The 27,998-nt window shown below is 46.9% G+C and overlaps 1 protein-coding gene across 1 annotated transcript in view; it reads right to left on the reverse strand.

Annotated features, from left to right (window-relative positions):
* SLC22A18 (solute carrier family 22 member 18) overlaps positions 1-27,998 on the reverse strand; it is a 58,465-nt gene that overhangs the window by 6,591 nt on the left and 23,876 nt on the right. Inside the window, exons 5-8 of the mRNA XM_059849026.1 lie at positions 16,875-16,990; positions 16,280-16,390; positions 11,030-11,130; positions 2,545-2,646 (exon numbers count right to left, since the gene is read on the reverse strand). Of these exons, the coding sequence (XP_059705009.1) occupies positions 2,545-2,646; positions 11,030-11,130; positions 16,280-16,390; positions 16,875-16,990 (430 nt within the window). The remainder of the gene's footprint in view (positions 1-2,544; positions 2,647-11,029; positions 11,131-16,279; positions 16,391-16,874; positions 16,991-27,998) is intronic.

Consider the following 27,998-nt stretch of genomic DNA (forward strand, 5'->3'; position numbering starts at 1 on the left):
CGTGCTTTGTACAGACTCCCTCATGGGCTGGAGCAAGCGAGCAGAAAAGAGCAGAGGCATATCTTGTGTCTCCTGTAAAACAAGGGGAAATGGCTCCTCACATCCCACAGGCTGAGGGAGGACCAAGCCAGGCAGAGCCCAGTCTTTGCTACTCCTCAGCTGCTGGGTGGTGGATAGTTTTTTTGAGGTGAGCAGATCTGAAAGCATTTTTTAGGTGAGAGGCAGAATCAGGACTCTCAGCAGACAGCTCAAAAAACAAATGCCTGGGAAATGCAGGCAGGATGAGGTACAGCCGTGCCTTCAGACAAGGGGAAAAAACTTCCCCATCACAACTGCCAAGCCCTCCTACAGCCCTGCCCACGCTCTCCCAGCTCACATCTGCAGATCAGACAGTGGTTCTTCCCTCCTCTCCTTATCCAGGTGTTACCACCAAACTCCCAGCCCACCCCTTCCCTTCTCCAGCTGCCTGTTGCTGGGAACATCCTGCAGCCTCTTCCCAGCTGCAGCGCTGTCTGTCTGCTGCTGCTTGTGCCAGCCTTCCAAAAATGCTCCAGCCCACCTCCCCTGCCTGTGATATCAGGATGGGTTCTGGGGTGTCTTTTATTACACAGCTCGCCTTTCTCCTCACTTCCATCCTTCGGGGAGGGGAACTGCTGCGTGTGGAGGCCACATGCTGCAAGGGCACAGCAGGTGGGATGCTCCTCCACCAGCAGCTGTGAAGGATTAAAAGCTTCACCCAATAACTTCTGCATTTGGGGCTGCCGCTGTGACAGCACTCATCCCCACCGAGACAGAAAGCCACCCCAGAAGCGGATGTGTTCTTGGCAGCCACTTGGACAGAGCACTTTTTAACAAGGCATCCCAGCTGCATTTGCCTATGAATAGCTCTCATGGGAAGTCACTGCTGACCCTTGTCCCCAGGCCCGTGCTGTTAGGATGTCCACAGCCCTCTGGGCTTGGCATAATTAGCAGCTCTAAGATGATTTCCCTTCCTGGCTCCCGGTTCTCCTCCCTGGGCAGCCAATGTGAGCCTTCCTGCACTGGGACATCTGTGCTGCTCTGTGTGCCTCTCCACGGCCACCGAGGCTTTCTCTCCCACCTCCACCTGACTCCAGCCTTCCCTGTCAGTGACACCTCAGTGCACAAAAGCCATATAATTTATGTTGCTGCTCTGCCTGATTCCCATGGGACCGGGCTTCAGCACAGGGATTCAGTCCCAGCAGCACCTGCCCTGCACCTGGCTGGGGGTGCTCATCTCTCCAGACGGGCCAGGTCCACCTTGGTCCCACAGAACTCATCCCACCCATGACCCAAAAACAATGAGGAGCCCTTCAAAGTCCTTCCCTGGCCGTGTTCAGGAGCATCAAAGCTCTGTGCAGATGTCCCATGTTAAGGGGGCAGATTGATTTCAGCCCAAAGAGCATGACGCCAATTGGAAGAGACCCTTCCAAGCATTCTACACCTGACAGAATCCCCTGGAGCCTCAAAAACCTTAGGGAGTGGGACCACACTCCACCTGCAGAGCCAACCCTTGGTCTGCACCCATCCTCCCTTCACAGCCTCATCTCAGACACGATTTTGCCTCAGATTAGCTAAGGTGTGTAGGTGCCTCATCTCATCCATGTAGCTGGGAGCCACAAACCTCAACACCCTCCAGGACTTGGCCCTGACCTCCCCAAGGCTGTGGTATGGTTGTGGGAATGGCACTCATCCTACCTGCAGCAGTGGGAGCACCACCAGCGTCCTGGCAGCAAGGCTCAAGGCCAAATCCCACAGGGAATGTTGAAAGGCTGATGTAGCTCAATTTTCCTTTGGGTCCACTGCACTGACAGGGACTGCGAGCACCTTTCCTCCATCCCTCTGGGCTGGGCAGAGCTGTCAGTGCCCTGAACGTGGCTTACCTGAGCAAACACAGTTCCCAGCATAGCTACCTACATCCATCCACTCAGTTTTCCAATTACTGTTTGAGGTCGGCATCAACCGTCACCCGTGTGGACACAACCAGCAACAGCTAACATCACTTATCCCAAAATGGAGGAACAAAATTACTGCCTCACTACCTCCTTCCCCAAATACTCTCGTGTTGGTGGATTAGACAAAAATAAAGCCCCAGAAGGAGAGGGCACAACCTCTGCTGTCTCACTGCAATACACAACTGCAATGATTTTTCCCCACCGTAATCTTCATTTACTTTCTGGGTAGTTCAGGAAATGCAGTTGCTGACAAGACCAGGCCAGGATTTCTGTGCAAATCCGGTGACTCAGGAGGGACGTAGCGAGTTTCTGTGCAAGATTAATACAGTTTTTAATCCCCATAACTATTACTCACACGGCTCTTTATCACGGCTTGGCGCAATGCTGACGTAGAGCGCGGCGCTGTTTGCGCAGAGGCCCAGCAGAGCTGGTTCTCCCTGCCCTGAAGACCACCCAAGAGAGCCAGAGGTGGCAATTTCAGGGGCAGAGCTCGCAGCCAGGTCTCACAGACCTCGTGTCACCGCTTGTGACGTTATTAAAGGCGTCGTGGGTGACTTCCCACCCCACTTACCATGCCTAGGCCCACGCCGGCAAAGACGAAGACGCTGAGTCTGAGCAGGGTCATCTCTGAGCAGCGACTAGCGAGCTTCCCAACCACCAAACCCTGGACAACCTGGCAAAGAAACACATAAGCACCATTAAGCCTGATATAATATAATAATTTAAACAAACTCAAAAGAGAATTGCTACTTTTGTCAAGCAAACAGGTCCTTCCATCAGGGTTTCTTTGACAAAAAAGGACCTCACTGCCACAGTGAATGACTGGAAGGTGTGATCCATTATTTCAAAAGTTTTGCTTTCTAGAGAGAGATCCATCCCATCAGCTGGAAGTTTTACTCAGGGTGCATGACCGAGTCTGCCTACTCAGCAGCAGCGACTGAAACTTTCTAAAAAGGCTTGCAGATACAACTTGTGATGTGTTTGTGAAATACAGTTAATATTACGGTCTTCATTCTTGGCAAGACCTCTCAAAGAAAAACTGTACGTTTGTAAGCAAAGGAGGAAAATGTCTGTACTTTCTCTTGCCATTATTTGAAACTATAAATATACAAATTGGGTGGTTCATAATTTTTAGGCAGGAAACTAGTATGACGGAGATGCTAATATCCAGTCCCAGCAGTACAGGCAGATGTAAAGGATGGGGAACTTGTTCTACAGATTTTAAACAAAAACTGGGGGAAGGGGGAGGGAAGGAAGAGCAAAATATTTAAATCCCAGAAATTATTTTACTTTTCCAGCACTTTGCAGAGCACAGATTTCCTCTTTTATTTATCTGTTCAGCATCTCCAATACTTCAGGTGATCCTGGACATGAGAGGAGAGAGGCTGGAAGAGATCATGGTTAAACAGTCTGACTGACTACAACACTGGGAAGGGACTGAGAGGGATCTACTGAGTTTCCCCTGCCTTGAAAGGCTTTGTTTGATCCAAATGAAAACCCCTCTGAACTGAAAGAAGAGCTCTAGTTCAAAATGCTTTGTTTCACTTTATTTCTGTGGCAGTCCAACCTGGAGAAAACTTCAGTGGTCTGTTTGGATCAGGAATGACACTACACTACACTCAGCCTTGTTTTGTTAGTCCTTAGGCAGAACCCCAAAGTCAGCTGAAAGGAAATGAGCGCAAAATAAATGAGAAAGTAAGTTATTAAACAGAAAGGATACGTTAATCTATAATAACCAGTCAAAAAAAAAAAAAAGCAAATAGCAATAGAGTGAAAATGAAGTTGACATAAAGAACAATAGCTACAAAATTAATATATTTCCAACAGCATACCACTGAATGGAAAGCCATCAAAATTCAACCCTACACTTTGCTTCAGAGCACAAAGGATTTTTGACACGAGGGCACATCACACCAGGAAGACATTCGGGCTCCTTTTTTGTCATTGTCCCTGCCTTTGGCCAGGGCTTGAGAGCTTGGTTCACGTGTGCCCAGCTGCCTTGTGCCACTGGCACGGGCTCTGTGTGTCCTTCCCGGGTCATGTCACCTGTCAAGCAGCCTCTGGGACAGAAGGACCCGCTGTGGCACGAGGCTTGGACAATGCCTAGGGTGACCTGAGTCATTCTGACCAAAAGCCCTGCCAAGAGGAGGCTGATACCAGCTCCAGCAGCTCCTACTCCAGGGGTGGGTGGGGAAACCACTGAGTGACGCTCCATTAAGCTGAGTGCTCCAAAAAGGGAGAATCGTCATTAACTTTTTGCAGCTTCCCAGTCCCTCCTACAGCTGGGGCTGTGCTGAGTCACATGGGATGGGGGCTGAGCCTTGTCACAGGGCATGGATTGACTCAAGGGTGGCATCACCCGAACCCCAGTTCAGCTCTGCTGAGCCATTGGAGGAAAGGAAACATTTCCCAATTTGCCCAGACTTGAATGGCATATTTTATTGGGATACACCGTGCAGGCACAGCCCAGTCCCTGCCCTTCCTTGAGTCATTAGGGTACAGCATCAGCAACGTCCCTGGTCTGATGGCCACAGGAGTGGCATTCCCAAAAACATTGCCATAGCTGCACACAAGCCCCTGCGTGAAGGCAACGAGCACCACTGCAGCAGAGACAGGCTCTGAGCAGGCAGGAGCTGGAGGTGTGCAGAATGAGCTGCCCTCAGAGTCAGCAGAGCAGAGGGATGGTCCTCGTGCCAATGCTACCATGCCCGTGGGCTTTCCCACCACTTGGACTCTGGCAACAAAAAGCTCAAGGTAAAACATCACTGCTGAATCAACCAGCTTGGCAAGGGGACTATTTCCAAAGGCAAGAATGAGCCCAAGTCACCTGCTTTCCCCTCAGGGCTGGGCAGCAATCCCTAGGTTGTACAGATGGCAGTCCCCCCACGGGCTATCTGGGCTGCCTGCCTTCCTCCCCAGCAAGGGCACTGCTGATCCAGCCATGAAGCCCAGGCAGGCAAGGCCCATCATCCTAATTTTGGACACAGAGCCTTGATTTAGGCACTAGGTAATATTTCCAGTCACCAGTAAGCATGACCTCACTCTCCAGTCTGAATTTAGACCTGAAAACCCATTACTTCCAGCCTGCAATTTTGCCTGAGTGCAGAGCTCCTGGGCTGGCATGAGCAGCACATCTGGGAAGGTGAAAGGTGGCTCATGTGCTCTCTCCCATGTAAGATTTTGGACATGTGCTGCTGGTTTACCAGAAGGTAGCAGGGACATCCCAGGTGACTTGGCCATCACCACTCTCATGGACAAGTTCTGGTAGCTGATAAAGGGAATTTATCCTTATTTTTATTCTTACTGGTGTGTCCTGGGCTTTTTCCTTGCATATAAACTCCTCTTGAGAATGACTGTGATGGGCCTTACCCTCCTGCGTTTCATTTTGCCTGGATGGTGCTTGCCTTTGTAACCTGACCTCCTTTGAAGTCGGGGAAGAGCCAGTGTACCTGGCTGGAAAGCCTTCTGCCATCAATAAACAAAAGAGAGAGGAAATTGTTTGCAAGTGAAATAACAGGCACTGCCTGTGGCTGTGTACATATGTCACAGGAAAAACCAACTCATCTTTTTTTCCGCCCCCCTCTCCTTCTTTAAAGGCAAATAAGTCTCCCAATAAATGCATAAGAACAGCCAAATCTCTGTTCATCATTTTCTGCATTCAGCAAGCCGGGGATTTGTTACACTAGTCCAGCAAATCACATGGAAAAATACTCTCTTGCCTCTATCACTGCATTTGGTTTCTGGGAAAACAGCTGCTCCCATTTGCTCAGAAAGCCCAATTACATATCTGACTGTTAACCTCTAACAAATTTCAGGACCCCCTTCTTGCAGGATGGAAGAGATTGTATTTGAAAGGTCAAGGTGCTAGCTTTTGGAAGACTTTTGAAGGACCAGCCTTGCTGCACGGGGCTGCTGCTGAGCTGACTGGCACCTGCAAGAAGCTGACCTCACCTGTGGAGGTCAGAGGAGTTGTGCAGATGCTCAGCTGCTCCTCTGAGCTCAGAGGACATGGGACTGTTGCTAAAGATTCCTCCATCAGCACCGAGTGAAAGGCTGACAGAGCCCAGCAACAAAATCAGTTCCCTTTCACCCGCCAGCTTGGAAATGGAAAGCTGTGAGAAGGTCGGAAAGGCAGACACAGCAGGCCAGATAAGCTGGTGCAGCCTCGTAGAGGAGATGCAGGGCCCCATCCCTAGCACAGATAACATGATTCACATCAGAAGCTGCCTCCCACGCCCTGGACCCGTATCTCGCCTTTGAAATTGTGCCGGCTGGCAGTTCCCAGGCCAGCCCGGCTGGGGAGGGACCTGCTGGGGCAGAGCTCGGGGGTCAGCACAGCCCACGGGGCTGAACGTGGTGCAAAGCCCGTGCTGGGGGAGAAGGGAGCTCTTTCACTGACACAGCGATGCCAGAAATCGCTTCAGTGGTTCGGGTCTTGTGGAGGAGCAGGAGGGCGGTGGGACTGGAAGGAGGGCTGATGGTGAGGACCAAACTGCTGAAGGCAGCACTTTGCCAAGCAGGGGGAAGAGGATGGTGTGTTTTGCAAACTCCAGCCTAATCGCTTTCTTTCCCCCTCCAACCCACCCCCCTGCACAGATATAAATCCTTCAAAGCGAGGAAACTGGAGAACTTTCTGTTTGTTGTTGCAAGGTCCTTTCACTAAGTGGGTTTTCCCCCTAGGCATACCTGGCTGTAATTAAATCCCCGGCTCTTTAATCATCTCTTTTGCTGTGTAGGGAGAAAAAAAAAGCGAGAGGGACAGACTGGTGATAAGATGATACGCAATGTAAATCTCTCCTCCAGGAATCTCTCTCATCTTTTCAGGATCACTCCGTACCAACTTGTCCCTCCAGAAGCTGCACAGCTAGAGGTGGAGTTTGTATAACAATACAAATTTAAATGCAGTAAATAGAACAGATGTCTTATGATTTCTTGATCCTCAGGGTTATAAATATCTACCCCTTTGTCCCACCCAGAGTTTTGTTTGGTGCATTTTGCTTTTGGGTTTTTTGGGTTTTTTTTTGGAGAAAAAGTTCTTAAAGGAAAGTTTCCCCCACCCCCTCCCGTGGTTTGAAATGTAACCATCAGATGTGACTTCAGATATCAACTGGGGACTCCAGGTATTTCACTTGCCTAATCCTCCAGCAGCATTTTCCAAGCCACATACTACACCTGGAAGGTGTCCATGCTATCACACTTGCAAACTCAAAAAAAAAAAAAAAGGAGTCTAGGTTCATCTCTGCCCATTACTCAAAATGAAATTATTTTAAACCATTATGAAATTAATTATTCTCTGGAGGGAGATTGAATGGCATTTCACACTGCCAGGCATTTACTATGAGGGAAATCTCATTTGCATGGCTTCTCAGATGAGAGGGCTCTGGAAGCCCAGCCCTGGAGGACACAGGGATTGTGTCCCTGACGGGCTCTCATAACTCTTGCCTGGAGACCTACCAGTGATCAGATAAAGATGCTTCAAGCACATCATGAGCAAGGGAATCTCTGCAGTGCAGGCTGCCTGGTGCAGAGGCAGCTCTCCTGCTGTCTGCCCTCCTCTCCTCATTTTGTTATCTCCCACACCACTTCTCTTCACCTGGCACAGTCCCAGCTCATCAGACAGCCCCACACTTTCAGGGTGCTTCAAGAATCACTGCACAGACCTGGACTGCTTGAATTACCCCCATGTGCTACTCTCATTTCCTCAGCAGTCCATTCCAGCTTTGGTCCTATTCCATTTTCTAAGCCACAACTCTGTTTCCTCATCAGACATTTCTTGTCCCAATGCTGTCTCACTGCCTTCCCACACCCCCTTTTCTGCCCTTGCCTGGCTGTGTCCTGACCCAGACACGAGCCCCCTTGCCACCCCCACTGCACTTCACCCTGCCCACACTTTCCCATATCCCCTGCTGTCAGATGATGCTCACCACGGGGTGAGCTGAGGAGCTCTGGATGGGATCCCTCAGTGATGCCTGAATTGGTGTCTAAACTAACATCCTCCATCTGCAGAGAGGCAAACACCTCACACCTCCTAGAGGGTCTGTGTTTCTGTGCTGCATCCCCATGCAAAGAGCTGTTTGGGATAGCAATGGCAAAGAACTTGAGTTGCCCACTTTAAATTAGGTGGACTGACTCAAAGCCTCTCAAAATCTCCTCTCTAGGTACTCTGCAGCTGGCTTGAATGAGAGGAATGAAGAGAAACAGATTCTTACAGTGCATTGGCCACTTCTCACCACTGCAGGTCAAATGAGGTTGGGAAGCTGAAAAACTAGATTAAGCAATTGGAGCATAATATCCTTGGGGTGGGAGAGGAAGGCAGGAAGACACCATCACTATTTGAGTCATCCTGGGATTGCTGATCAGGCTGGGAAAGGGAGCTGCAACATTGCCTTCTGTAAGAGGAATATGCAAATTTTAAGAATATTTAATTTAAAAAAGAGAAACTACAATAACACAAAGAAATAATTTCCCCCTCAATTTCTTTTGTGTCCCCTTCCAGCTATAAAAGTCCTTAAACACTATCTTTTTCATGTCCAGGAAGAGATGCAAACATGGGGGACAGGTTTCCTCTAACAGAAGGGCTCAGGGCAAGTCCAAGAGGATGGGAAAATCCTCACAATGATTTACAGAAGGGCAAACTAAAGAGTGAAAAAAAAAAAAATCAAAGCTGAGTATCTGGCTGATGAAATTCACTGAAAATTAGATTGTATTCCTTATGAATAAAGCTGTCATTTATTCAGTGAAGTGGGGAAGCCAGTCAGCAGATATTAATCATCCTCCACCTATCCAGATTGGTGGAATTCACTTGCACCCTAATCTGCATTTGGATCTCAGCAGTATCAATTCACTGTACAGCAGAAACAAATGCATCTGAAATGCCAGCTTAGGCAACACAAGCAGCTCTGGGGCTCAGCAGGACAGGGCCAGCACACTTCTATTCCCTGCAATCCAAACAGAAAGCAACCATAAAACATTAACCCAGACACCATCCACAAGAGATATCTTCGGGTGGTTCTAGACAGATACCTGAAAGCAAAAACAATAATTCTAATGTTTTACAATCATTTAAAAGCCAGAGAGTGAGAGTTCAGTTTGGTCCAGTTGAGGATCTTGTCCTGCATAAACCAGAGCAGAGTTTGGAAGTGCCACTGTGGGATAGTCTTAGCAATATGGATAGAAACTGCATGGATGTATGGCAGAAAACTGCCTGGCTGATAAAGGCCAGTTTCTGTGTCCAATGTCCCAAGGCAAAGACTCCCCAGCAGAGCAGATGCTGCACCTGAGCCTGCAGGGCCCTGCTGGGTTGGATTGTGGCAATAGGAATGATTTGCCTCTGTGGGATGAAACTCGGTGACTCTGGGAAGGGTCAGGTCCCTGGTTAGCCCTGGCATCTGACCATCCACGAGAAGCAGAGTGGATGCTGCAATTCCCATATCTTCCAGGGCTGTGTCTCTGTGTGGGTCGCCCCAGCAGGGCAGAGGAGGTGACCTTATCTACAGCAGTTTCAACCAAACTAACCTGGGGAACAATGGCACTGAAGGCAGACAGATATTCCAGACATAACAGCAGTGTCCTCAAGACAGATATCCCGGACCTAGCAGCAGAGTCCAGGCTCCATCTAGCCACACAAAGCCACTCCTTACAAGAGCAATTGCTGCCCACGTTACCCACTCTAAACAAGCACACCACAGCCATGCTGCAACTCCAGATCTTATTTCTGCCTATGGAACAGGGGTTTAAGTGCTATGTCTTAAGTTCAAAGCCCAGCTGTGGAGAGTCCTGCATTCAAATGGGGAAGAAGATATGGGGCAGTGACTTGGTCCCTCTAAAACCTGAGTGATCCCTGCAGATCCTGGTCTAGGAGGAAGCATACAAGGCTAACATAGGGAAAGCCTCTGAAAGCAGTGGAGTGTGGCTCAGAAGCTTGCTTGTACAATGGCAAACTGGTCTTCTTTCCAAGGAGGCTGAATGGGAATGCATTCAGCAGGTTGGAGATGTTCACAGGACCAAGAGACAGCTAGTCCAAAGCCACCCTCACAGGAGGGACGTGGCAAAGGCACCATCTGCTCAGCTCCAGCCAGTTAACACTGCAGAATCCAGCTGCTGCTGTACAGCCACGCCTGTCTGCTGCTTTTCCAAGATACCCAGGTTTGGTGAGAGCAGGCCAGAGCCCAAGTGACTGGCAACACCATGCCAAATCCAAATCACAAAGGAAGCAGCTTAAGCTGCCATTCCCCAGATGAGAAGCTCCCACAGGAACTCTGTGGCAATACTCAGGAAATGAAGAGGATTTAATAACAAGACCACTCTCCTTCAGGATATTGCTTAACTTACATTCCTACCTTGGGGCTTGGTTCTAACCATCTGCTGCTCTTTCTGCAAAATTATTAAGCCTCTTCCTCCAAAAGGAGCACTCTGCTATAACACAACACTGCACATTCTTGACTCTATTACTGCCTAATTCAGCTGACTTCTCCCTTTCATCCATTTTGCTAGTCTCCTAACCATGTTCTGTCTCCCACCTTTCTGTGCTTTGGGTTTTTTTTTCTTTTTCTTCTTCTTTTTTTTTTTTTTTTGGGAATCACAAGCTTGCTGTGCTTGTTTCCATGCAGAAGAAACAAGTTCTTCTACACAGTGAAAACACAGTGAGGTTGTCTGCTTTCCTGAGTATACAGGGTGCTACTATATAAATGTAAATCAACTCACCTGCACCAGGAAAAACCTCAGCCAAGGCACTCTAGCTTCAATGTAAGTTTTGTTACAAAACCCAGGACATATCAGTCGAAGGAAATTTCAGCTCTACAGCTTAAAGATCGACAGAGAGGGACAAGGGGAAGAAAGCTTTCAGGACACCCCTTGCTCCAATTTCTTCCCATTCCAAGGAACAGAATAAATTTGGAGTCACTTCTCTTTTTGAAGCTAAATGCCATGTGGCAGAGCAAGGATTTGCCTGTCAATAACACACCTGGATTTGGAAGAGCATGTGTCCAGAAGGTAGTGAATTAGGTAGCAGTGGGGCAAGCTAATCTGTCTAAGAGGGGGACTTGCACTTCACTTACCATTTGAAGGACACCAAAATATGACATCAGATATCCAGACTCCACTGCTTCCAAGCCAAAGAAATCCATAGAGATGATGGAAAACATAATCATGAACACACCTGGAGGGAGGGTTAATGCAAAGAGTACATCAATACACTTGCAGTGCATGTAATAGCCCAAACCCTGCTCCCAGTCACCACCAGTCCAAGTCAGTAGCTCTCCCTGGGTTTGCCAGCACTGGGTATAAACATGAGCACAGTCCTATTCAAAGTCATTGTAGTAATTTAATCTTTAAGTGTTAACTTTTTTATCCCCCTTACTTTCATCTTCAAGTAATGTGACTATGTAGGCTGTAGTTTCAGCTGTTAATTATAAACTGGTAAATATTTGTATCACTGAAGCCAGGCTAACCATTAAGACAGCAAGAAAACATTTGTTCAGACAAGACTGTAACCATAAAAATAATCTGATTGGATTCCTCAGCCCATTTGCCTGACTGCAGATATTCACTGTGGGGAGCAGCCCAGTGACATCAGCCAAAATGCAGTGGTTTCACTGCACACCTCAGCAACAATGTCTGAGGCACGTGAAAAATCTCTTGTGAGGACAATGACAGCACTAGCAGTCAGGAAAGTATGGGCAGAAAGAGCACAGACCAGGTCTGCTTTTCAACTGAAGCAATTTCTGCAAAGTGTAACAGAGAACATCCACTCAGTCTCAAATGAGAATACAATAGCATGGGCTTTCCCCACTGCCAAACATACACAGATACAGGCGTGCTTGCACATGCTCCCAGTCTTACAGAGAGAGCCATCAAATTGAAAATATTAGGTCAAAACACTGCACTTCAAGTGTGGTGTGGGGTAACAGTCTGCTGCTTCCCCTAGTGTCTTGTGCACCTGAGATGGACCAAGACAGCAGGAAATTGGGGCTCTGTGTGTGAAGAACCCCACGATGTGCCTGTCAGAGATCACTGATCCTTCCAGGAAAGAAGAGGCCAGATGACTTTTAGCAGTCCTGCCTTTCCTTGTAAGACCCTCTGAGTTATAAAGACTGGGTAAAAAGGGAACCTTGTTCCTCTCCTTCCTGAAAAAAATCAGAATGCAGGAGGCAATGTGTGAGGACTGAGAAGACAGCTGCTGGCCTGGCAAAGTGACACGGCATGGGGAGAATTTGCCAGCTTTTCCTGGAAGGATGAAGAGGGTGATCCCAGATTGCTGGTGAAAACACCGTGGAGGATTCACTTCCTAACAAACAAGAACAACTCCACTGCATCCAGCAGCCCAACCCCAGCACGGGCAGCAACAAGGACCTGCCTGCAGGCACCCCAACCCTTTGCCTGGAGGGAGCTCTGCCCTCCCATCCCAGGACCTGCCACAAAACCTTCCTGAACCCCACCAGAGACACGTCCTCTCCCTTAACAGGAGTAGCTGCACCCCAGCTGGTTCCGTGGGGTTGGGAGGGAGGGATGGGGGCCAGGAAGGGAGCCCTGCTCTTCTACTCTCCAGCTCTGTGGAGAAGGTGCCTGGGAGCTGGGGCTCATGAAGACCCATGGCTTTGCCACACCCCTCCAGGGAGAGCACCCCTCTGTTATCCAGTTACTTTGAAATTGCTCTCAGCTCAAGCCAGCTTAAGGTAACATGCAAATACCAGTATTTACTCACAACACCCAAATCAGGCAACAGGGTTGCACATGTTTACAAAAGGCACACGTGACGGAATGAAAGAAAAACCACTCTTGGTTTCACTTGTAGGAGGATTAGATGGAAGCAGGAGCTCGCCCTTCATCCTGCACCCCACTGCAGGTACCACCTAGGAGGGGCTTGGCCTCCCTACATACCTGATGCCTCTTCCTGGTACTGTGCTCCAGCTTCTACAGCTCCTCTCCCCTTTGAAGTTCCTCATCAAGTTAAGACAGATTTGGATCTTTCTCCTCCAAACAAGCTGCTTTCTTTCTGAGCAGGGGAATAGGCTGTGCTCTTTAATTAGAATCATACATTGCACAGCTCCCCTGGAGGTGCAAAGGTCTAATTTTCAAATGGGTGTCATCTCCTGTGCCTGCATGGTCCCTAAAAGCTACCTGGAGGAGGGAGACCCCTTGCCCCTCTTCTCTCAGAAAATAAGGTGGTCTCTCCCACTGGTAATGCATTTCTTGATGAAACCCACAAGGCAAGCCTCAGATTGAACTAAAAAAAGATGTTTTGCTCGTTGGAGCAAGCATTTCTTACAAAGATCTCAGCAGGTTCCCAGCTGGGTAGGTGGCAGGCCAGCTGAGTGCAGCCACATAAATAATGATAAGCCTCATGCTGACAGGCTCAACGTGGGGGGAAAAAAAAGGAAAATGGCATAAAATACGCTCAGAAACCTTGCCTTTTTTGAGGATTCAATAAAAAAGGGTGAACTCCTTAGAAAACCTGGCAGCAGTGGGATGAGTAACAAAGGCCACGCAGCAGAAAGCAGGGAAATGGTTTGTGAGATGCAGAAACAAAAAAAGCACCAAGGAAAATCAGGAGTGCAAAACCTATTTAAAAAAAAGAAAAAAAAATAGTGACATGTAGTTTTGGAGGGCCAGTTTAGCAATCCCTACTGCAAGATGGTGTGAGAAGGCAAGCACAGCCTCTGGGAGCTCATCACAGCCCTCCTGGAAACACAGCACTGGACTGGAAACGTGATGGGATGCAGAGCCTCAAGGCTCACTGCAAAACGCTGCTCAACGTGTGAAAGAAAATCCCTTATGAAACGGGATGCAGTGCTAAAGCAATCATGCTGGAACCAGATTTTCCAAAGGGATTAGGCAGCCAAAGATACATACAAGCAGCTATTTATCAATATTTTCAAGGCCCTGGTGATTTCTTGTCCATGAGAGTTACGTTTGATATTTTTATCCTCTTGTTTTTCTTTCTGTCTCCTATCTACCACAATGCAGGGAGGCTCTCTCTTCCCAGGTCAGCTGAGAAGGTAACTGGGCTGTGCTGGAGCTGTCTGCTGCCCGTCCAATCCCTGGCAGCTCCTTTCCTGCAAGAGGCACAGAGCCCACCTCTCTGCTTTTATGCAACACAGGGAGGAGGTTCCCAGCCCTGCAGCCCTCCCGGGGAGTTCTTTCGGTCTCAAACGAGCTAATTTTAGACAACAATGAGATCCACAAGGAACAAAAGATTTTCTTTGCTGTATATCACGAACCTGTTTACAAAGTAAATAGAAAACGGTCTGTAATTTGGACAATCTAATTAATTATACAGTTGCAGCCTGGGGATGAAAGGTAAATGAGCTCATGAGGAGCTCAGCCTCCAGCTGTGAGCTGCAGAGAATTAGTGATGGCCAGATCCCCTTTCAGCTGCCAGCAGTTTGGTCAGTGACCTGAAGTGAAGAGAGACCTGCAAAGAGAAGTCACCAGGATTTTAATCACTCCTCGCTGTGGTGGGAGTGCTGCAGCAGGAATGCCTCAAGTGAACCTTCTCCTAACCTTACAGAAATACTGACAGACTGAAATCCCAGTGCCTTAAATCCCAGTGCCTGCATTAAATCCCAGCTTCACTGTCTCCATCCTCTTTGCCTAGAAACCACCTTGCAGTTTTGGGCAGGAGATGTTTATTTTGGTTCAGTGAGCAGTTTTGCTCTGCACGGGGAAAGAAGAATGCATTCTGTAACAGGCAGGAATTTGCATTTCAGCAGGAAGGTCTAAAGCAAAGTGCATTTTGCCTGGCCTTTGGAAAAGAGAGAGCACACAGGAAATTACTGTGGGAAGCTCACATGGATGCAGCCTCAGGCATTTTTAACAGAGAAATGAAGGCTACTTTAAGATGAGAAATGAGTCAGAATCAGCTAAGAAACCCCTTTTAAAACATCTTTCTCATTCTGTGAAAAGCTCTCATTTTTTACACTTTTTAGAGTGCAGTTTTAGAAGTTTATTGTATTAAGAATCAAAGAAATTGCACTGTTAGGTCAAGCCAGCAGTGGTTTGAGACTGTGTCCTGTCTCCAGTGGCAGGGTTAGGACCAACTGGCATTGTTGATCTCAGCCAGTACCAGCTACACACAGCAGGGGGAAAAGCCCCAGAAATCCTTTACTTCCAGCTCCAGTTGGACTCGTTCCCCCAGAGATATAGCAAGAAATAACAGATGAGCCTAAGCCCTTCCAATTCAGCCACACTCCACAGCCAAATTTACTTTCATTTGTAAACTGAATTTACAGTTTACAAATTAGCATTTAATTTGTAAATCATGTTTCACGTTCTTTAGACCTTTAGACTTAAAAGGACTTCTCCAGACAAAAATGAATTGGAAAAAGATGCAAAGTCTAAAAGCTAGGGTGCCTTAAGTCCCCTCTCAGGATCCCTGTTTGGAAGGGAATGCCTTAGTTGGTTCAGATGCATGATACACACGTGCACAAAACTCAGTTCCTGAAATCGTCATCAAGAGAAACTGGACTTTTTGGGTTTGAGTGGGAAAAGAGCTGTGAAGGCTTTGTATGTGGAAGGGCAGAGAACATGACCCTGTCCTTCCACATCACTGACGAGGATGACATGCAGCTTGTCTCTAGTCAAGGGGAAAGAAGTTAGAGGGAAGGCAAAACTGAAGATTATTAAATTGTGCCCAGGGATACATAGTCAGGCAAATAGGGAGATATGAGCCCTGCCAGGTCAGCAACTGACTCAGAGGAAGCAGGGAAAGAGATGGGTTTGGGAAAGGTTTGAGGGATCAGCGAGTTCCTACCATGACACAAAAAGCCCCCAGCAGAATATATAAGGAATAGAAGAACAAGCATCCCCATCAATGTGCTAGGGAAGACACGTGCTGTGGGTCCCCTGTGTGCAGCTTGGCCCTCTCATCCATCAACAATTTTTAATTGCTGGGGAAAAGGTTAGGATACACACACGCCTTAAAATCACTAAGTAAAATCAGGAAGGACCTCAGTTTTTCTGGCAGAGGACAAACGGTTTTTTTCTGCTCTGAAGAGCTTACAGCACAAAGAGAAATGACAGACAAGAGGAAAAAACATTTGCAGTGAGGGGTCTGGAGAGATCAAGTGATTTGCCAAAACTCCCAGATGCAGCTTATGACAAGTAATGTGTTGGACATCAAGTCCCAGGCTTTTGACCCTGTGTAGCTGAGACTACCTGAAAGCATCCAGCATCAAGTTAGGGGTGGATCCTCACCGCTCTGTGACCAAAAGCAATGTGCTTTCAGTAGCTTGAGACAAGCCTGCTCTACAGAGTATGTAATCCTCTTCTCAATGCATCAGCAGTGATGGGTAATGGGTGAGATTTACCTATGGGAAATCCAGCAAGGACCTTGACTGTGAAAACTTCCATTACTCCCGGAAACTTCATCAGGCGCAGGATTTCTCTGATGCTGAACAAGCTGCCAGACTGTGATGTGCCTGCAGAGGATGACATATGGGTTAATATTCTGTTTATACAGGCTAAGGGTAGAAAGCAGGAAACTCTGAGATTCTGCTCAGGTTCCAAAACCACCCAAAAACCACCCCAAAACCACATCTCTGCTGCACCAGCTTTGTGCCAATGGCAGGAGGTTGGGAGCTGGTGCCAGGTCTGTGTGTGGAGGAACCCTCTGAGACAGTGGGGTTTCCTCCCCTGTCAGACCAAACTAACCCCCAGCAAGGGCTCCACAGTCACCTTTTCCGAGACACAAGTCTGGGCTGGAAGACTGCAATTCTACATGGGAGAGTGATCAATACATTTGGAATAATCCTCTTCCATAAGCTCAGCTTAGACATTAAAGCATCTCAAGGCTGGGACCTTTTTGCCCATAAATGCAACTCCAAGGTGCTTCAGCAGTTCTTGCAGTATGTCAATCCCCTGTTCCTTTTCATGTACTATTTTTCAGAAACACAAAATACTCACTGTGCTCTGTCATGTGATGGTCTGACTTTGGTTTAGTCTGAGAAGGGATCCAAATCACTGCTATCAGGGTGTTGATGAGACTTCCCACCAGCCCAACATATGTAGGAACATAAACACTGCAGACAGAAAAAATAGAGATAACTGGATAAATACCATAAACAAGAGATTTATACCTCCATCCTGCAAAGGCTTGGGCATTTAGATGAGGAGCAATTCCCCTTCAAGTCACAGTACATAAGGCATTGAGAGAACTCACATCCTTTCATGGAGGGTTTGAATATGACCACAGTTTGAAATTTCACCAAAAGATGGCTATTTTTATCAAGATAGTTTATCATTTTATTAGTAATAGGGTATAATACAATGCTTTTAAATCTCCAAGTATGAGGGGAAAGGAGCTTTTATTGGTTTAATGAAGTTTAGAAATCTTCCCACAGAAAGCACAGCATCTGCTTGTTAGAGTCCATCTAATCCCTGTCTAATCCCCAATTTCATTAATGTAAGTATCATCTCACTCCTCGAAATTTCTCAGTGAAATAAAATGAACTGAAGGAAAGTACTCAAGATGATTAGGGATGGTAGAATACAGCCTACAAGCAGAAGAAAACCCATCAGAGAGACAATACCATTTGAAAAGAAGGCATTAAAAATAAAAACATGACTACAAAACCTTCTGAGAAGGTAAACAGCATTTTGACTGATGCACTTACATTTCTCCAAAGGTGCCCCAAACCAAACCAATATCAACTACCAAACCAACTATCTCTCAGAACCCCAAACATTGAATCTTTAACAGAAGTAGGGCAACATCCTTGGATGTAGGCACAGTGAATAGCAATTATTAACTATAGTGGTACAATGATAAAAAGGAGCAATTAGAACTTATCTAAAAAACACAAACATGGAAAAGTCAATAGAGCTCATAATTAGTCCCCAGTTATCACTGCCCTCTTAAAAGAGAAGATTAGGAAATGACTCCTCCTAGTCTTTCAGGGTATGTGGGAAGATTCCACACTCTAAAGGGCTTTAATTTTAACCAACACAATAAAGTCCAGGCCTGGAAGACTGAAACAGAGAGAAGTCAAGCTGAAAACAAAGAGAGAAGCTTGTTTTAACAGTGAGAGCAATTATCCACTAAACCAGCTCATTAAAAGTCTCCCCCATCACGAGAACCCAGTTAGTTGTAGGGTTTCCTAAAACATGTGCTTGAAACCAACCACAGGAAGCAGGTTTGGGGTGGAAATGCCCAGCAGAGACACCAAACATTGGTGTCACATAGGGCACAAGACAAAGTGACCACCAGGGTGTCTTGGAGGCATCCACATTTAAGCATTTTGGACTTCAGCAAAGTAATGCCTGGATTTCACCAGGGAAGGCTTTGAAGTTTTGCAGATCCATGCAGACTTGCAGGTCAGTGTGCCATCCCTGCATTGCCAGCAACCTGTGCTGCCAAAATTAAGATGTAAAAGTGAGCTGCAAGCCCCCAGCAGATGCTCCCTGTGATCCTGCTGATGAGACACTGCTTACTGCCTGTTTTTTTTACTGCTGATTTCCTTGTCAGGCTAGGGTGCATGTTTTTCATTAAATAACCAGCAGCACCAATTGTAAAAGCCTCAAGTTTCCTCCATGCTAGACACAGGTGCAGTCTGAATAATTTCTGGAGTATTATTTAAGCCACAGAGCAAGACAGTCAAGGACTGAGATGCAAACAAGCAAGAAAAGCATCAGAGAACAAATATAAATATACATACACACACACACATTCCCGCTAATAGTAACAGCAAAAATCCCAGCTGAATATTTTAATTCTCATTAATTATTATTAAAACAACAAGGCCAGATAATATCTTTCTACAAAAGGACTTAGCACAGTAATTTAGACCTGCTGCCTTTTATCCACCAAGCTGCTTCACTAATTAACTCAGACCACAAAATTAGTCATTTACTGGATCATTACTTTTCATTTTCAGTGCAGCAGATTGCCACTTTCCAAGTTAAAATTATATGCCAAGCAGTTCCCAAACTACTGAAATCAAATTTGTGGACAAAAATTTTTATCTAAGACATCCAGAATTTCTACTTTGCATTGCAACATAAAGTAAATTTACTAAGAAAATAAAAAGGATAAAATAGCCAAAATAAGTAGCTGCATCTGGCTAAACGTGTGTGGGAGGGTTGTGATAGTTTTTGGTTTTTTTTTTTCTGGGAGTTTCTCTATTTCAAGCTTTCATTCTGATATGTAAAAAACACATCTCAAAATTTTTCATCAGCCAGAAGAACTTCCTTTCCAGCTCTTCTTTTTCCTGAGGTTGTTCAGAATCCCACATACCAATGTAAATAGGTTTTACTCTTCACATCCAAGAAGAATTACAGTAAGCAATGACAGAAGGATCACTCTGTAAAACTATAAGCAAACAATGTGCTTACTTCACTGCAAGCATAGGACTGTTAATTCACTGCTGTGAAAGGGAGAGGAGAACCTTGACAATTTACATGTTTGGGAAAACGTGGGCTTGATATAACAAATTTGTGGAATTTTATACAGCTGGTTGCTGAAATCACAGAAATCCAGTAAAGCATGGAACTGAAAACTGCGTTTTCCACACAAGCCTGAAGCAAAGTCATCTGAAAATTCCTTTTCCTAAGCACATCTTTCTGCAAGTGCTTCATCTTTTTCCACACATTAAGCACTGTTGTTCCTTGACGGAATGGTGAGGAAGGTACACCCTCCAGCTGGCTGCTCTGCTATCTCATCCTTCAGCAGGGACAAGTGCTGAAATTTGACAAAACTCACCTGTGTCCTGGAAAGCACCTTTTGCATTTGTTTGTTGGCTCATTTGAGAGAGATGAAGTGAAACCAAGGGAGGTGGTGGTAGGAATGCTTTGCTGGGTTGGTAGCACCAGCTGAACAAGAGCTGGCTCATGGTCACTCGTCTGTTTTTTTCTTATTTTAAAATTTAAACATCCCATCTCTGCTGATATCAGCCAGAGTCCTTTTGCATTCAGTTTTGTGGTTGGCTCACCAGGAGGAGGCCTCAGCAGGAAGGGATGCAGTGGCACTATTAAGATAAATGAAGTACATCAAGCAGGTTGCTCCCGTGGGACCTTTTCCCATCCTCTTCCCCTTCCTGCTCCTCCTTCTCATCCCTCCTGGCTGTCCACAAACCAGCCATGTGGAACCAGAGCCCTGCCAAACCCAGCAGCAGATTTCCTGAGCAGGGCAGAAGAACAAAGGCTGCGGGCAGGACTAATACAATTAAATTAAATGGAGCAAAAGGGCACAGCAGCTTTGGCAGCTGAGCTCATTGTATGGCCTCTTCCAGCTTCTTGTTGATTAATGAGAGATTAAGGGCCTTTACTGTCCTGGGCTTTATGGCCAAAATAACTTGGGTAACTTTATCTGTGTACTTCAGCATGTTATTTATAATTCCTCTGCTTTTTAATCTGTAGAGAGAGCCCCTTCCTGACTTGTGTCAGCAGCCTCCTAGTCTTCCCTGGGGACTTCTGCTAGCAAAGCCCCTTTCAGCTGTCAGCTAAAACCACAGCTGCCCACTATTCTTTTTGGTTTTCCAGCCCTGCTATGAAGCAGAGGAATAAAGTGCATTTTCCTGTCCTGCATGGGATCGATGTATCCCAATCTCATGCTTTCAGGAGGATGCAAACATTTTGGCTGCAGGGAGCAAACACTTGAATCTAGGACTAGGAGGAACTGGGGTCAAGGAGGACTAGTTTTTGCCAACATGACTAGCTGCAGCTTGTCCCGACATAAAATTTTCAGAGAAACAGGAAGAGAACATGAGCAGAGGGACCTGGAGGCCAGGAGCCCGTAACATCAGCCAAGAACTGCTTAATAACCTAAAAAAAGCCTCTCCTTTTCACTTTCCTGAAGCCAACAGGTAAACTGTGGATGTATTTAAATCATGCTTTTAAAGAGTTTTAAAGGGTTTCAAAAAGTGGGATGGCCACTTGTCACAGGCCCTCACTTGGTAGCCCGCGGCCACGGAGAAGGGATGAGTGGCTGGCAGCTAAGGCTACCCATCTGGAAACTCCATCCTAAATGCTGGTGGGAAAGCAGAATTGATGATGAAACCATTAATAGTAATGTACTGGAAAACAGATTGACCCTCAAAAAAAACCCAGGATCCAAAGCCAGCTGGAGGAGGGTTGCATTTCTTCCCACCTAACACTTAACCAGCCCCTCTATTTACCGGCAGGTGAATCCCAACCTTCACCTCCAAGGGCAGCAAAGTGAGGAGCTAATCCATGATCCTTCACAGCCTGCTCCCATCAGGGTCAATCAGTGGGAGCCAAAGGAATGCAATCAGAGTTCAGTTTGTGAATCTGGACATGGCAGTAACACAGCAAGGCAGGAACACAGAGGCTCTCCAGCTCCTGTCACCTGCTCCTGAAGTGACACACATGCAGCATCTGAAAAACCTGGCAAACTTTAGAGCAAATGCAGCTCTTGGAAAGCAGGGCTGGGCCAAAAAAGAATGTGTGGGTGTGTATAGGTACATACATAGGTACAAATAACTGTGCAGAGCATTTCACAGTAGCTTTGGAGCAATGCTTTCAGCAAAACTTCCATGAAAAGCTCAATCCCACAAAGGCATGTGCAGCATGCGGGCATCAGGCAGCAGACCAGCAGCAGGAGAGAGGCCACTGGCCAGGCATTTCCAGGCATATTTCCAGCTCACAGACAGGGAGCCTGAGCAGAATCCCAGCTGGTACCTGCCAGCCACAACCCCCAGGCAGTGCCAAGCAGGGACTGGACACCGGAACCTCCTGCTTCCACCAAGGGCAGCTACAACAAACCAACAGGGGCCACAGTTTTGGGCTCCAGCCCAAATTCCAATCCTTGCTCAGCTGCAATTCCCATCTTTGATTTCCTGCCTGAGAAGCCTGGGACAGAGCATGGAGGCAGGTACCTAGGGGGAGGCTGCCTGTGCCACGAGATGGTATCAGTGGCTTTCCCATTAGCATTCCAGCCACAGAGCCCTGCTCTGCAAAGCCCAGGAGAGGAAGGCACACCTGCGATTGCACAATTAAACCTTGAGGCAGGAGCAGCGATTCTTTTCAGGAGGAGGCAGCTCCCAATGATTCCCCAAGGATTAAAAGATCAATGTGTATTTCACCGTGAATGGGATTGTGTTTGTTTTTTTCTCTTTTTCTTAAAAAAGTCAAAGTTGAACATGGAGACAGCACAGATTGTTTTTTAGTGACTCACTCCTACTTCAAAACTGCACTGCATAAAGCTGGCATTCATAGCTGGCCCAGATTCCTTAAACAGCTCTGAGAGGACTCTCAAAATATTTCTTTGATTGCAGTTTGGCCACACTGTCCCCTCATACCCTTAGAGGGGCAGATATAGGTGAAAAAAAGCAGGTGAGTTAAAAAGAAAAGCAAAGCAAAGAACTGAGGTGAAAAAAAGAAAGTTCAGGTGACATCATGACACCAAGCCATGGGCTCTGGTAACCAGCTTTAGATCTGTAAGAAAGTGAGAAGTGACCACTGTGGTCCTGATAACCTAGTTATGAATAAGCTACTGCATTGTAAAAAAGTGATGGTTTTGTTCAAGAAACTATTTTGCTGCCTTGCTGAATACATTTCTTCTCTGAGCCACTGTAGTCTGGCCTATATTGTTGAGATTCTGCCTTAATATTAAAAAAAAACCCAACAAACCAAAAACCGACTAAAAAAACCCAAACACAAAATTTCACCAAGGCTTCTTAAAAAAACAAACCCACAAAAGCCTCAACCAAAAAAAGACTTATTGAGCTGACAGAATTTTCCCACATTTCCTCGGATATTCATGCCAATGTACAGAGCTAGTCCAGCTTCCACAGCCCAGGGCAAGAAACAGCACAATAACACACATAAACTCAGACACCCCAATGCTCAGCAGACTTCAAGGCAGCACTACCAGTGCAGGACCACCCATCACATTATCCATGCCTTTGAGAGGAAAACAAAACACCCCCAAATCTTCCTTTCTGCAGTTCCCACTCCTGTACTCATGGAAAAAACATTACACAGAGACATGGAGAAGTGTGTTCCCCATCTCTTAACAGAGAACACAAAACTTGAGTGGATAGCCACCCCTCCCATGCATGAGCAGGAAAAGGGGGGAGTTCACCCTCCTGATGCAAATGGAAACCATTACCAGGTTGTCCATTTTGCCACATATGCTTTAGATGAGGAGCAGCAGAAGTTGGCTGCTACTGCTTTCAGCAGAGCGGGAAGCTTTTTTTCACCATGGTGACCTTGACATCACTGCAGGCTGTCCAAGGGGGGAGTGAGACTTCACATCCACACCCTCCAGAGAGCCCCTCACAGGGTGAGAATGAGTCACCCACAGACAAGTGCTCATTCAACTGCTCATTTCTAGTGGCAGCCACATCTGGAAAATTCCTGTGGTGTGGAAGGAAAAAAATATGGAGAGGGCAACGGGCAGTCTCCATGACCTGTTTCCATCAGAACTGGGTGAGGGAGGGGTGCTGAAGACTGCCCCTGGTGCAAGAGCAGGGCTAAGAGCCAGGAGTGGAGCCACAGGGGTACATCAGAGCTGCCATGTGCTGGGGACATCAGGAACAGGACTTCACAGCCATCACCAGCCCTTGGAGCCACCTGTGGATTCACTTCCCTTAAGGGACATTCACTCCCGTGTGTGTCACTGACCCAGCACAAGGAGGCTTGCAGGTGGGTCTTGATACTCAGCCTTGAAGAAAAAGCACCAGGGCAACGCAGGGCACTGAATAAAAAGTGCTGGGCTTCTTCCACAAGGAAAATCCCCCTTCGGCAGAGCTCTCCAGATAAAAAGTGTTTTGTATGGATGGATAAGGCTGCCTGTCCAGCAGGGGCTCTATCTGCAGCATGAACGTGATCCATCCCCACCGAGCTGCTCTCTGCCTGCTGCAGAGAAAATCCCAGCAATGAGAAGCAGCTGGAAGGAGCCAGCCCCTGCCCCAGCAGATCCCGCCGCCGGAGCGGGAAGGAGATCCCTGTGGCAGGATGCTAATTCCCAGGCAGCTGGAGATCCCTGTGGCAGGATGCTAATTCCCAGGCAGCTGGAGATCCCTGTGGCAGGATGCTAATTCCCAGCAGCTGGAGCAGCCTGGCCAGGCCAGACTTGCGCTGCCCCATCCCTCGCAGCGCTCTCCCGCGGCACGGCGCTAATTGCCGGAAGAGGGACATCAGTTTCCCTTCAATAAGATGTGGGCGGACCTGCATGCTTTGCCCATAGTATGCCGCTAATTTCGAGTGTCGTTGAGCCTCATGTGCTCTTTTCTCTGATAAAACACCCTATTTCCAAATACTGCACGTTCCTCATTCAAAGCTTCACCTGTATGTGTGATTATTGCTTTTCCCTATTGCACGGCATAAACAGTCCCACTGGCGCCTTGGTTCACTGGACACCTGCACATCTACATGAATTTATAACAAATGGGGGAATAAACTGCATTCCCCAGAAGATTTGAGTTATTTTAGGCATTGCTTGCCTCACACTTCTATACAGCATCACCCTGCATGCCTAGAAATGGGGAAGCCTAGCCAAGGACCAGGTGTGAGTTGCACGGCCTGAATGGGGGCTTGAACACCTGGCTTTGGTGCCAGCAGTGCTAAGTAATATTGGATGAGCTGGGAGAGGCTGAGATAGGCATCAGAAAGTAGGTGTTGGTGGTCAGTGCTCACATCAGAGGCACCCCACTGGTGAGGCTGGGACATGTGCCCCTCAACCTATCTGTGATCAATCTGGCACAGCAGTGAAGTAAGAAAATCTCCTGAGAATACACAACTGAAAGAGTATTGTGGAAAAGAACAGCCAGTGGGGAATTGCATATGGCCCTCACAGGGCTGAGGGATTGGGCAATAATGCAGATTAAAGTTTGATTAGATACTTGCAGGCTAAACAGGTCCTGAATTCACACATGAAATTATGCTTTCTGAACTGCTTCTTTCTGGAGCAGGCAGTTAGGAAGTGACTGACATGGTCATTTCCACCACAAAAACTGGGAAGCACCGAGTGAAACTGTCAGAGACTAATTCAAAAGTAAGAGAAAGGCCTAATTTCTTCTTGCAGCAAGATGGTCTGTGGAGTTTGTGGCTACTGCTGTTGTGGAAGCAAAAGGTTTGGACAGGTACAAGGAGAGATTAGATAAGCACTTAGAAGAATGATGCACTGAAGATTACTAAAGCATCACGAATCATATTCACTCATTCGTGTCAGGAAATCCCCTGAGCTGAAAATAGTTGGAGGCTGGAAAAGTAATCAGAGAAGTATTATGCAAGTTTGTCTGACTCTTGCTCTTCACTAGGACTCTTACTATGATTTTTGTCAGAGAAAGGATAAGGACACTAAATCACATTGAGAGGCAAGTGCAATTTCCTTCTCTACACTGGGAATCAAACCTATATCTCCCACCACCAGTCACAAGCCAGACAGGCACATATTTGCTCATTCCCTGGAAAATGCTGCTTTTTTCCCCTGCAACCCTAAAACATTCCAGAGAATAAATAAGAATAAGCACAACTCTCACTTTGTGTTTGGGAGGACATGCAGCTGGGAAAGGGTAATGCCACATTTCAGTCCAAGAATTGTTCATGTACCTTATCAAGTGACTGTTGAATATAAGACAAAGATGCAGCCTCCTATCTCTTAACCTTCTTCTTGGGTACTCCAAAGAAAGTAATAGAAAGTAGTATTACAAACAGATCTTTGGGGCTCTCCCCCACCTTCTCCTTCATGTTGGTTTGTTCCCTAACAGGTAGCAAAGCCTTTAAGCATTTTTTTTTTAATTACTTAATTAAGCAACAAAAACTACTCTTCCAAGCTCAGAATGTGATAAATTATTAAAATGCTCAGTTTGGGTGTGTTGCTGGGTAAGGACTCCCACACACAGACTGGTTGAAGGTGAGCTTGCTAGACTACCCAGTGACTCACCACCAAACACATCATTAATTATATGTTACAGCATGTCTGACTTCATAGAGTGCTGTAGGTGGTGTGAAATAATCTTTGAATGAGTTCAAGCTTTTTTCAGCTTTTATGAGGTTACAGTGCTTCAGACTCCAACAGACTCAGCTAGGCAGGAAACTGTTGAGGATTTGCTGTAGTAACCTGAGCTGCACTCCAGCACGTCAAGTCTCGACTCACAGCAGTGGCTTTGGAAGGTGTGCAAGCTTGGCACTGGCTGGAGCTGTTACCTCTCACCCATCAGGATGCACTCACTCACTCACCCACACCTGGCTCAAAGCAGTGTGTGGGCAGAGCTGAATTTTGCTGCCCAAGGATGAGGGGTGGGGTCCGGGTAGTTCCTGCAAGGGGAAGGGGTAGGATTTGGCAAAGAAAGGATGAAAAGAGATCTGGCAAGCCCCTGCCTCTTTTACTAGCACTAAGGAGTGGGGCAGTGACTGCTACTTCCAAGAGGACCTCTCCCACCTTCCAAAAGCAGACACAGAGACCAGATGCTTTCTGCAAAGACTGTGCCTTCTCGGCCCTCTGGCAAGTAGACAACAGGACTGTGGGCAGATAGTTTGATGCTGCAGGTAACCACCTATTTAGCCAAAGTTGGAGCTGTCCCAGCACCAGCCCACTAAGGGACTCTAGCTTCTCTCTCTGTCAGTCCCTTTTGCAAGCAATGCTGCTGCAGTGATCCCTGAGAGCAGCCCTCGTGTCACACAAAAGCAAGGACTCTCTCCACACCACACACCCACAGCCTTTGAGGTAAATAAATAGAGAAGTCATTGGCTAGCCAAGTCTGACACTCAAAATTCATCTCTTAGCAGGACTGTGCTCACGTGAATGACATTTTAAAGCTACGTAATCCCTGGCAAAACAAGTTAATTCTTTACCTTGAGGTAAGTAACTGTAAATGCAGCATCCTACCAGAGGTATGGCACAGACTGATCTCACCTTGGAACAAGTAGTGGCAGCCAACACCTCCTTCCTCAAGGTGTGAAAAACCTTGCCATGCTTTATCAAGGGCTCCAGCATCTTTTGTCTAGTAAGGCCTTTTAATGAAATAGGACACATTAGGACTAATTTTGTATGGGAAGCAGTGTTGAAACACTAATACCCAAAAGTCACAAATAAGGCGTTCCAAGGGTCAGGTGGGAGACTTTCCTGCGTCCCACTGCAACCTCTCTGGTTGCACAACCGGCCCCTTGAAACCAATCCTTTCTCCAGCAAAGACAGAGCCTGAGGGCTGTGGGGCAGCTGAATGGATTTCATGAAGAGTTTGACCCCAAAAGGAGGCATCTGTATGAGATGAGTGAGTCACTCCATTTCAATAATGGGCGAAACCATTAACTGAAGGCACACAGTTTGCTTGTTTGGGCAGGCTTCCTATGCTCTAACCAGGAGTGGTCTCACTGCTGCTCTATTTACTGAACTCCTTCAATTAAGTACTTTGTTTCCCTCATCCATAATGACAATGGTTTCTGCATGTTAAATATATTCAGAAAAGAGGTTGCTCCGGGTTTCGCATTTGCAAATTGGAGTAGCTTTCTCCTCTACACAGTTGGTACGAAAAACACTAGCCAAGGAATGGCTAAGAAACTTCTCACTGAGGGAGGTATTCTCAACTACTTTGTTTAGCATAGTAGGAAATTATTTGGGTTAAAAAGCACATTCAACATTAACTAGAGTTGCTTGCACCTTTTGGAGCAATGAATGAAAGCAAACTGAATGCATTTCATACCAGTAATTGCCAGGTCTTCTATTCATCCTGGGTATTTTGGTGGATTCCAGCATTGCCAAAGCCCTGAACGAGAACATCCAACTGCAGAGCTGCTGCAGCAGTTGCATCTCGAGCTCTGCCTCCCACACCTTTGCTCTCGGTTAGAGGAACTCCCCTCAGGGAGAGAAAGAGCTCAGTTCTTTCTTCACACCACAGCTCATCTTGGCCCCACTACAGAGACCACCTACAGGGATGCCAGTTAGCATCAGCTGCATTATGCTGAACTGGTATTTGTGGGAGCACTCAGTGGGAACCACATCTTAGGCAGCCCGATGGGCAGCTCCCCACCCAGCCCCCCGCTTACGGCACAGGCTCGCTCCCTCACCACCCAATGGCAGCGGCAGCAGCAGGCTACCTGACAGACTTGGATGGAAAACTGGGAGCA

The sequence above is a fragment of the Haemorhous mexicanus genome, chromosome 6 (assembly GCF_027477595.1).
Source record: "Haemorhous mexicanus isolate bHaeMex1 chromosome 6, bHaeMex1.pri, whole genome shotgun sequence".
In the NCBI taxonomy this organism is placed as follows: domain Eukaryota; kingdom Metazoa; phylum Chordata; class Aves; order Passeriformes; family Fringillidae; genus Haemorhous; species Haemorhous mexicanus.